The sequence below is a fragment of the Phyllopteryx taeniolatus genome, chromosome 2, assembly GCF_024500385.1.
Source record: "Phyllopteryx taeniolatus isolate TA_2022b chromosome 2, UOR_Ptae_1.2, whole genome shotgun sequence".
Classification (NCBI taxonomy): domain Eukaryota; kingdom Metazoa; phylum Chordata; class Actinopteri; order Syngnathiformes; family Syngnathidae; genus Phyllopteryx; species Phyllopteryx taeniolatus.
This window is the reverse complement of record NC_084503.1, coordinates 7,407,483-7,419,307: the sequence shown is the minus strand read 5'-3', so window position 1 is coordinate 7,419,307 and position 11,825 is coordinate 7,407,483. Positions and strand designations below refer to the sequence as shown.

The following is an 11,825-nucleotide window of genomic DNA, read 5'->3' as shown; positions in this document are numbered from 1 at the left end:
TAGTTCTGGCAGTGTGCATGTCCTCAAGGGTGAGTAGGGGGGTACCGATGATTTTTCCGGCAGTCCTACTTGTCTGTTGCAGTCAGAGTTTGTCCTTTTTTTGTGGCAGCACCAAACCAAACTGATGGATGAACACAGGACTGATTTGATGACCGCTGTGTAGAACTGCCTCAACAGCTCCAGTGGCAGGCCCTGCTTCCTCAGAAGCCGCAGGAAGTACATCCTTTGCTGGGCCTTTTTGAGGATGGAGTTGACGGTCTCCCACTTCAAGTCCTGAGAAACTGGAATTCCCAGGAACTTGAAGGTCTCGACAGTTGACACAGGGCAGTTGGACAGCCTGAGGAGCAGCTGTGGTGAAGGATGTTTCCTCAAGTCCACGATCATCTCTTACAGTCTTGAGGGTGTTCAGCTCCAGCCGCTCCACTTCCTGTTTATACGCAGACTCATCACTGTCTTTGATGATGCCAATGACAGTGGTGTCATCTGCAAACTTCAGGAGTGTGACGGCCAGGTGCGTTGAGGTGCAGTCGGTGTAGAGAGAGAGGAGCAGCAGAGAGAGGAAACATCCTTGGGGCACTCGCGTGTGGATGAGTTGGTGTCCCCCAGCCTCACCTGCTGTGTCCTGCCCGTCAGGAAGCTGTAAATCCAGATAGCAGGCGAGACGCTGAGCTGGAGAAGCTTGGAGGAAAGGAATTTGCGGATGATGGTGTTGAACGCAGAGCTGAAGTCCACGAACAGGATCCTAGCGTAAGTTCCGCATCCTCGAGGTGTTCTAAGATGAAGTGCAGTCCCATGTTAATGCATCATCCACAGACCTGTTTGCTCGGTCCAGCAGGAGGGGATCCAGCAGGGGTCCTGTGATACACTTGAGGTGATCCAGCACGATGCGTTGAAATGACTTCATGACCACAGATGTCAGGGCGACAGGCTTGTAGTCATTCAGACCCGGAATTGCAGGTTTCTTAGGGACTGGGATGATGGTTGAGCGTTTAAAACAGGATGGTACTTCACACAGTTCCAGAGATCTATTGAAGAGCTGTGTGAAGACTGGAACGAGCTGGTCCGCGCAGACTTCGTGGCAGGATGGGGACGCAAGATCTGGACCCGCCGCTTTGTTGATCTTTTGTAGTTTGAAGATGCATCTCATATCCTGTTCATGAATAGTCAACGCAGAAGTCAGAGGTGCCATGGTGGTTGGTGGTACAACAGGATGGATGTGGGGTTTGAAACTGTCCATTTCAAATCTGCAGTAGAAGTCGTCAGCTAATCCTCTTTTGTTTGCCGCTTGGGAGGATGGTCGCTTGTAGTTGGCTAGCAATTTTAATCCTAGCCATACTGATTTAGAGTCGTTGATTTAAATTGTTTTTCCATCTTTGCTGCACAATTTCTCTTTGCGATGTCAATTTTTTTTGTTATCTGATTTCTAGTGCGATTGTACAGGGCTCTTTCCACACTCCAGTAGGTGTCCTTTTTAGCCTGGGGAAGTTGCTTTAGTTTGGCAGTGAACCACGGCTTGTTGTTACTGAATGTCCAAAATGTCTTTCTTGGTACACAGACCTTCACAAAAAGTGATGTAGGATGTGACACACTATATATTCATCCAGGCTGCCAGTTGAAGTTTCAAAGACATCTAAATAGCTTTGAAGTTCTATCTTTGCATTGGTCCCCTTCGTCACTGTTTTCACCATCGGCTTCGCACATTTAAGTTTGTGCCTGGATGTTGGTATTAAGTGAACTAAGCAGTGATCAGACGAACCCAGAGCTGCACGGAGGATAGCACGGTATGTGTCATTTCGTGTAGCATAGCAGTGGTCTAAAATGTTGTTTTCCCTGGTAGGACAGTCAATGTGCTCCTTCTATTTAGGGAGTTTGTGTTTCAGTTTAGCTTTGCTAAAGTCCCCAAGAATAATGAGGGGTGAATCTGGGTGTTTTTTTTTTTTTAAGTTCGTTTCCTTGTTCAGCAAGCATTAGCAGTGCAGCGTTTGTGTCAGCCTGGGGAGGAATGTAGAGACCCATGAGGATGAAAGAGGCGAACTCGCATGGCGAGTAGAATGGCTTACAGTTCAAAAACAGCGATTCCGGGCTGCAGTGTGTTGAGCTCCGAGACGTCAGTACACCATTTTTCGTTGATACAGAAGCATATTCCGCCACCTTTCGTTTTCCCCGATGGCTCCATGACGCGGTCCGCTCGGTGTAGTTAGAAGCCCGGAGGCATTACGGCGCCATTGGGGAGGCGTTCACAAAGCCATGTCTCCGTGAAGCACAGGGCAGCAGAACGTCCGAACTCTTTACTGGTCTTTGTGAGAAGATGAAGCTCGTCCATTTTATTGGGTAGAGAGCATACATGAATCGATGGGGCGGCATTCAGCATTCCTGAAACTACAATATACTCTCATGAATGTGGGCCATTGATTGCAAATTAAATGTGTCAATGTGCCCACACTTTTTCCAACAAATGAATTTCATTTTGCAATAAATGAAAATTGCACTCCAATAAAGTCTAGAAAAGCTAAATTTTAGATATGAATGGTTTGAATTCAACTGCAGTTGAGTCTAATTGTGATTTAAAAAAAATGCTTTTCTGATCACAGAGAAATGGATAAAAAGCTTACTCATTGGGAATATGCTCATTTAAATTGAGCACTGTAAAATTATATGCATGGTTTCACTGTTATGATTGGTTCTCTGATGGCAACCATAACTCAGATGAAGCCTGCGGTTAAAATTAGTTTGACAACCTGCTGTACCAGGAGAATTCACAGAGAATGTTTAAGTTCATTGTTATTTATTGGGTTTACTGATGTTTTAAAATTTACGGACTGTGTCAAATGAAGGCGACATGATGATTGTTATTGTATGTGCATTCAGACTAATTATTATTTTTGATGGAACGCTTCACACTAACTGATTGAAACACAATTAGCTTTTATCTTTACATATTGTTACAATAATGCATTAACAATACAAGAAGACTACATGAGCAAGAAAATAAAATTACATTTCTATTGGCTTAAACTATAAATTCGCACATTTGCTCATAATATTACCACGGTAGCTGTTCCAAAATATCATACATTGGAACAAACCAGGTCATTTGATTCAAGGGAATCCAAGGTTAGTTTCAACCTCTCTTTGGATAACTTTCCTTGCCTGGTGTCAGACTTGAGATCACGCTCCTTGTTGTGGATGACTTGAATGTACTGGTCTGTACCACTGTTCTGCTGATCACTGCTTGAGGCCAGGGAGGCGGAGTCAGACTCAGTCAGAGCGTGCTCCAACTTTGGTCTTGTCTTTGATTTCACACATGGCTCCATATGCCTACTGCTGGTTGGGGACTGGCCATGTCTTCCTGGAGAATTCATGGGGTGCCTGGTTCTGACCAGTAGAGACTCTGCTCCTCTTATACTGTCTTGAGACCGTGACTTTAAACTTCTCCATCTGATATCACCTTCCTCTTCATCATCCTCTTCCTGGGCTCTGTACATCCCTCTGTTGCTCTTGACTCTGTCACCAATGTAGAAGCGTGCTGGCTGGTGAAGGTCAGATAGAGAAAAGGGTCGATGAGCCTTCTCCAACAATATTCTTCTTCTGCGTTTCCCCTCTCTCTCCTCCTCTCCATTCAGATTTTGTTGGGACAGGTGAGATCTATGTGGGTGTGCTTGGTGGTGTGGGGTACGAGGAGTGTAGCGCTTGATGTTGCATGGGTAGAGCTCCAGAATCTCTCCTGGCTCTTCCTCCATTAAGTAATGGCGCGGGATACGTGTGGCAGAGCGAAGCAGCTTCTTCCTAGGTTCATGTTCATTGACAATCACGTAGCGGGTGGCATGACCACGGCGAACCCCATAGTTGTGTGCAGTAATGATCCCAGCCGGTTCAACAGGATGTATAGCATGTAGAGTCTTCCTGTACAGGGGGTCTGAGTGGATGTTGTCAGAAGATCTGGGTGGGTGATTGTACGCCTTATGGTAGTAAGACTTGGAGTGACAGGAACCACTCTGGCCTCCAAGAAACGGTGTGTGCCTGGTATGAAGAAGGACAACATATCAGAAACAGACTATATACTGTAATTATCGTAGATGTTATTGTTAGCAGAATTCAGAAAATCATGTAACTTGGAAAAAGGTCGTGAAAATAAAGCTGGTGGCCCAAGGCCTTTGGACAGTACTGTACCACATTTAACTCTATTTGTTTCCACAAACAAGTGAACCACAAATGTTCATGTGTCAATTTGACCTGCTAAATGTGTACTCAGAAACAAATAAAGGTGCCATATTTTACCAAAGCAACTTTTTCTCATATTTGGGATGTAATATTGGTTCTAAGGTGGCTCAGTTAACATGTGAAATATGAATTAAAATTGTCCTCGCATTCCTGAGGCCTGAAATCAGGTCTTTCAAATTTTTCGAGCTTATCTACATCACTAGCGAACCTCTCCACCGACAGTACCTCTCCACTGTCAACATAGCAAACAAGTGTGCCCTCATAAGTGGGTCTTCTACACGGAGGCAACCAATCAGAGGAAAAGGTGCGGCAGAAGTTGTATACAGTAAGTCTTTTTATCTTGTATTTATTTATTTTCGGTGCCGCTTCTCCTCACTAGGGTCGCGGCCGTGCTGGAGCCAATCCCAGCTGTCATCGGGCAGGAGGCGGGGTACACCCTCAACTGGTTGCCAGCCAATCGCAGGGCACATACAGACAAACAAACAACCAGGCGCACTCACATTCACACCTACGGGCAATTTAGAGTCTCCAATTAATGCATGTTTTTGGGATGTGGGAGGAAACCGGAATGCCCGGAGAAAACCCACACAGGCACGGGGAGAACATGCAAACTCCACACAGGTGGGGGCGGGGATTGAACCCGGGTCCTCAGAACTATGAGGCTGACGCTCTAACCAGTCGTCCACCGTGCCGCCTCCCTCACAGTATATTTCTGTCTGTCTCTTGCTCTCTCTCTAAATATCTATATCTAGCTAGCAATCATTTGTTTTAACTCAAAGTGGGTTGTGTACTGTATATACTAATAATAACACTGAGTGAACCCCCATTGCCATACATTCCAGACCCACTCGCTAGAGGTGAAAAGGTTTCGATTTCCTCAATAGACAAGTAGAAAGGTTACACCCAAAAATCTGCGATGTTGTGGGGCCACAGTAGGTGAACCATGATATTGTATTGCGGCCAGACTGTACTCCACAATACAGTCAAAATGTGTTCAAATCCATTCTCTTGACAAAACCCAGTTATATTGTTTGTTTTTTCATCAACATATCTCTCTCTCTGACACGTGTTAGGTACGCGCTCCAACCTATGTTTGGTGTGTGCGGCAGGACTTCTGGAGGATCCAGCCACAGGTCTGTTCAGCTCTCCCCGGGATGCAGACTGAGTAATTGTGCGAATGCTGTTACTGGGCTGCCGAGGAGTATGGAAGTTTGTGATGCTGCCGTTCCGTTGTGGGGAGGGAGTTTGGATGGACGGATCCTGGCTAGTGATGTCACTCTCCTGTTCATCTGGCTTTGGATCCCCCACTTCCTCTCCTGGAGCCTGAAGTCGTGCTGAGGAAAGGTTAAATATTACAGTGCCGATAAGTGAGAGTGCCCCCCACAAAAAACATGCAAATAAATAAATAAAAAACTATAATGCAAGATAGCACACCTGCAGTGATCTGGACGACTTTCTTTTTATCATCAGTGCGCTCCTAAAAGGATTAAACAGATGCTGTCATCTCTTTTCTACATTTCCTGAACCTCTTTCAAATGTGCTGTCGTATGTGATTGTCCATATTTCACTCCGTGGCTTTAAAGACAGTTGGGCTTAGTTGGGTTCATGCCGTTGGGAAGAGAACTATATTTAGTCATAATAGCTACTCCTAAAACACCAATAAAATACATTTGTAATTTATTATTACTCTAATGGACTACGTTATTGAATGTTCGATTAGTTTACAGTGGGAGATAGTCGATGTGATTAATTTGAGTTTATGAGTCAGTTTGCTCCTGATGCTCCAAATTTCTTCACTCTCTGTATGTGGGACCCATGGTAGTAATGTTGTTGTACAATATTGGGTTCCTAAGTGGAATTACATAAATGCTTCCAACCATGTATATGTATTTATATATTTGTTAATTTTGTTACAATACAATGTTTATGTGCAGTGACTGCAGTAATTTACTAGTGGGTAATCATAACATGAGTTGTTGAAGTTCATCAAGGCACTTGAGACGGCTATGGGGTCGTTCAAACCCAGAAAAAGGGTCCTGTTATATTCAGTACACACTGTCCAGCTATCGTCGTCACATGTGGCTGTAATTGTTGCTGATGCGTTGTGTGTTGCAGGTGGGTAAGAGTGACAAAATTATAACTTGCAATATTGTTAGTAGAGGAGTCTGTGTGTCCAGCAGTAATGTGAATATAATGCGTTTTGAGCACACATGTATAAGTTCAAGTCGTGTAGTAATTAGCAAATGACTACTGTAGCTATTTATGTAACAATTGACCATTAATATACTGTATATTATGATTGTACAGCAATTGCATATGGCAAACATATTTTGAGTTAGTACATTAAGCAACAGGTGCTTTTATATGAAGTGATGGAGGAACGTGAAGTTTCATGCCTCGAATTCAGTAGCCAAAGTCCAACTATCATCGTCATATGTTACACTTGCTGATGTGCTGTGTATTGCAGTGTTGTAAAGAAGATCACTTCTCAGAAAAACCCTGCACCTCTGGATTTATTTGTGTCCATGTGTGCGACATGTATACCTGTACTTTCGTTTATCAGACCTTTCAACTTTTTATCTGCCTCCGACAGGAATAAAGCAGTTATGGCCCATTCACTGCTACTTGATACTATTTAATTAGCTGTATTAATGATAATATTGTATTATGCTGTATGTGTCGTACAACAGTGGTCATACATTGACCAGGGCCCACGCCTGTGGAGATAGAATATACAGATGATTAAGTAAACATTGTAAAAGCAACTTGCAAACACATAATATCCTTTGCTGCTGTAGCCAAATATTTCCCAAAAATAATAGTAGTAGTAATATTTTCATTTTACTAAGATAAGAAATGTGGTTATTACATCCTTCCATCTCGGTTCTAGTTGGGTCCCACAGTCCAAACCTCCCAACCTTTAGAAAATGATGGTAATGTACCGTAATTTCTCGTGTATAATGCGCATTTTACCCCCCTTTTGACAATTAAAAGTCAATAGTGCGCATTATACATGGGTATAGAGGCAAATGGAAAAAAACATGCACATTTTATAACATTTTGCCGCCATCTAGTGGTTATGAAAAAGCCGTACAATTTCATTCCAAAATGCCACCGTCACCTAGTGGTTATAAAAAAGGTGTAGACTACACTTTCATTCCAATATGACAGGGGTACGTATGACTGCATATATGAACAGTTGTGCTCATAAGTTTACATACCCTGGCAGAATTTGTGAAATGTTTATTTTTATTTTATTTTATTTTTTTATGACTGATGACTTCCTCAGAAGCAACAGAAAGTTTTCACGCCTGTCATCTTCATTCTCATCTCCATTTTCATTGCTGGTTAAGTCCTCTCTCTCCATGTATTTAATCACACGCTGGCTTGAACTGAAAAAGCTGAACAGCGTTCATCGCTGCCGCGGCAGCTACTATAGCTAATCCTAAATACATAGGCAAAAGTGGGCATACCGCCCCTTTTGACGTCACTACCCAGCGACGCAAACAACAACTGCGACCAATGTTGAAATAAGATTTCAGAAAAATATATAAACCTGGAAATAATTTTCTAAAGTTGTGAGGGGCAGCTGTGGCGAACGATGTTTCCTGGAGTCCACGATCATCTCTACAGTCTTGAGTGTGTTCAGTATTGTCAGCACCAAAGCTCCAGCCACTCCACTTCCTGTCGATATGCAGACTCGTCACCGTCTTTGATGAGGCCAATGACCGTGGTGTCATCTGCAAACTTCAAGGGCTTGAAAGCCGGGTGCGTTGAGGTGGAGTCATTCGTGTAGAGAGAAGACCCGGCGAGTATGAATGACGCAAACTCACGCAGTGAGTCGAATGACTTATAGTTCACAAACAGCGACTCTAAGTCCAGGCTGCATAGTGTGCTGAGTTCCGTAACATCAGTACACAATTTTTCGTTGATGTAGAAACATATTCCACCACCTTTTGTGTTCCCCAATAGCTCCGTGTCGCAGTCTGCTCTGTATAGTTGGAAGCTGGGCAGCAGTACGCCGCCGTCAGGGATACGTCTCTGAAGCAGAGGGCGGCAGAACATGCAGTCTCACTGGTGGTCTTTGTGAGGAGATGAAGCTCGTCCATTTTGTTGAGTAGAGAGCATAGATTTGCGAGGTGAATCGAGTTCCCAAGGTATTTTGAATGAACTGAATATTTTGAATTCATAAAAGAATGATGTGTTTTTGTTGTTGTTGTTGTTGAATGCCTCCTTCACTTGAATAAGTTTAATTTGTTTGTGTTAAAACTGGAAATGTTTTGCATGTGGAAAATAATTTTGGGAATCTTTGGTATGTTGAATGATTTGAATCGGCTGAGAAATGTAAAATGTCTTTTAACCCCGAAAAAGTAATGAGAATATTAATAAAGCATTTTGGTGTCGAATAACATGTCTAACCACAACAGACCAGTGTTTGTGGTATGGCCATATATTATGTTACAGTTTAAATACACCCAAATAAAATTGGCCACCCAATCAAGAGCCAAACCCAAAAGTAAAACCAAGCAAAATGTCTTTGCAAGTGACTTTAAATTCAGGATTAACAACTTTAAATGTACGGTATATTTTCAATCTGTCAGTTGGTTAAAGACTCACTGTCTGGAGCTGGATCATCAGCTGGTTGTTGGTGAATGTTAGAGACCTGGCAATGGCCTGGAGATAGTATATCAGCATGCTAAAACACAAACAAAAAAATCAAAATCAAAGTACTAGTTCCATTGTGCGTGTGTGTGTCTGTTTGTGTACGTGTGTGTGTGTGTGTTTGTGTGTGTGTGTGGTCTTACAACAGAAGCAGTAGTGCTGGTAACACTACTACAGGGCTGGTGACATAACTCATCACTTTACTGAACCACTGGGGAAAGTCGCTGGCCACTGTTTCAGATATGATGTCATAGATTTTCTCTTGACCGCTGCAATGTACAGTTTCATACTTGGATTATCTCACAGTGAAACAATCTAGAGCGTTATCACACTTAAGAAAGCCCCTGCTCTAACGAGACATGGCAAAAACTGAATGATTTGGGATTCACATTATGAAATTAATTTCACTGATTAAGAGTGGTAAAAAGATACCAAGATACCTACAGTACTTAAGAATTGGTGAGAAACACATGCTCATCCACAGTATTTACCAATTTACTGTATCCCCAATGTAAAATGATTTTTTGGCAGCTGTGGCTACGTGGTCCATGCCACCTCCTGCCTCTGTAGGTATACCAGTTGGCTCTGGTGCCCATGTTGTGTCACTATAATGACGGGTTTAAATGCAATGGCTGAATTTTGTAATAAAATTAATGACAGTGAAGAGGGTTCTTCTTACCTAAATGGTCCACAGTGCTGTGATGGCCGGTATCTTACAATGGCAAATATTGTGGGCAACATACACAGAAATAGCATAAAGAGCAGCATCGCCAAGTAGAAATTATTTGATCTGCAACAGAGAGCGCAACAAGATATCTTGGTCATTAAATTGATTTAAAAACAGGCCTTAAAAACATAAAAATCATTCTGTCTCAAAGAAGAGAAAGAAATACTTCATTAAAAATAAAATTTGATTATTAAAGTAATGCCAAATCCCAGATTATGGTGATATATACATCCCCATGAATAAACTTGGTGGTATCCATGGCATGATACAACAGACATCCCAAGACGTAAGACAATTCCACTGGCAGGACCTCAAACTCTGTTACATATGAAAACGTTATGGCTTATATTACTAATGAAGGTAGGTGATCCAGAACCACTCTGTACAGTTCATATACTGTGTGTGTGTGTGTGTGTGTGTGTGTGTGTGTGTATGTGTGTATATATATATATATATATCTGTGTATTTTGACTGAAAAATGTCAGACCTTTGACCTAGACACCTGAATATTATATATAGATATATATATAGATATATATATATATCTATATATATATCTATAGATATATATATATAGATATATCTAGATATATATATCTAGATATATATATAGATATATCTAGATATATCTATATATATCTATATATCTATCTATCGATAGATAGATATATATATATATACACATCTATATATAGATATATATTTATATATGTATATATAGATATATATCTATATATCTATATATATAGATATATATATCTATATACCTATATATATATCTATCTATATATAGATCTATATATCTATATATATATATCTATATATCTATATATATCTATAGATCTATATATATCTATATATATCTATATATCTTCTTCTTCTTCTTTTCCTTTCGGCTTGTCCCGTTAGGGGTCGCCACAGCGCGTCATCCTTTTCCATGAGAGCCTATCTCCTGCATCCTCCTCTCGAACACCAACTGCCATCATGTCTTCCCTCACGACATCCATCAACCTTCTCTTTGGTCTTCCTCTAGCTCTCTTGCCTGGCAGCTCCATCCTCATCATCCTTCTACCAATATACTCACTCTCTCTCCTCTGGACGTGTCCAAACCATTGAAGTCTGCTCTCTCTAACTTTGTCTCCAAAACATCGAACCTTGGCTGTCCCTCTGATGAGCTCATTTCGAATTTTATCCAACCTGGTCACTCCGAGAGCGAACCTCAACATCTTCATTTCCGCCACCTCCAGCTCTGCTTCCTGTTTTCTCTTCGGTGCCACTGTCTCTAATCCGTACATCATGGCTGGCCTCACCACTGTTTTATAAACTTTGCCCTTCATCCTAGCAGAGACTCTTCTGTCACATAACACACCTGACACCTTCCTCCACCCGTTCCAACCTGCTTGGACCCGTTTCTTCACTTCCTGACCACACTCACCATTGCTCTGGACGGTTGACCCCAAGTATTTCAAGTCCTCTACCCTTGCCATCTCTTCTCCCTGTAGCCTCATTCTTCCCCCACCCCACCTCTCATTCATGCACATATATTCTGTTTTACTTCGGCTAATCTTCATTCCTCTTCTTTCCAGTGCATGCCTCCATCTTTCTAACTGTTCCTCCAGCTGCTCCCTGCTTTCACTGCAGATCACAATGTCATCTGCAAACATCACGGTCCACGGGGATTCCAGTCTAACCTCATCGGTCAGCCTATCCATCACCACTGCAAAAAGGAAGGGGCTCAGGGCTGATCCCTGATGCATTCCCACGTCCACCGTAAATTCTTCTGTCACACCGACAGCACACCTCACCGGTGTTCTGCTGCCCTCGTACATGTCCTGTATTATTCTCACATACTTCTCTGCCACTCCAGACTTCCGCATGCAGTACCACAGTTCCTCTCTGGGTACTCTGTCATAGGCTTTCTCTAGATCTACAAAGACACAATGTAGCTCCTTCTGACCTTCTCTGTACTTTTCCATCAACATCCTCAAGGCAAATAATGCATCTGTGGTACTCTTTCTAGGCAGGAAACCATACTGTTGCTCGCAAATACTCACTTCTGTCCTGAGTCTAGCCTCCACTACTCTTTCCCATAACTTCATTGTGTGGCTCATCAACTTTATTCCTCTATAGTTGCCACAGCTCTGCACATCACCTTTGTTCTTAAAAATGGGCACCAGTACACTTTTCCTCCATTCCTCAGGCATCTTCTCACGCA

The 11,825-nt window shown here is 42.3% G+C and overlaps 1 protein-coding gene across 1 annotated transcript in view; it reads right to left on the bottom strand.

Moving 5' to 3' along the window:
- Nucleotides 1-740: 740 nt before the first annotated feature.
- LOC133470084 (transmembrane channel-like protein 3) overlaps nt 741-11,825 on the bottom strand; it is an 82,658-nt gene continuing 71,573 nt past the window's right edge. Inside the window, exons 17-22 of the mRNA XM_061757993.1 lie at nt 9,563-9,673; nt 9,027-9,152; nt 8,839-8,917; nt 5,656-5,698; nt 5,309-5,555; nt 741-4,020 (exon numbers count right to left, since the gene is read on the bottom strand). Of these exons, the coding sequence (XP_061613977.1) occupies nt 3,069-4,020; nt 5,309-5,555; nt 5,656-5,698; nt 8,839-8,917; nt 9,027-9,152; nt 9,563-9,673 (1,558 nt within the window). The 3' untranslated portion in view covers nt 741-3,068. The remainder of the gene's footprint in view (nt 4,021-5,308; nt 5,556-5,655; nt 5,699-8,838; nt 8,918-9,026; nt 9,153-9,562; nt 9,674-11,825) is intronic.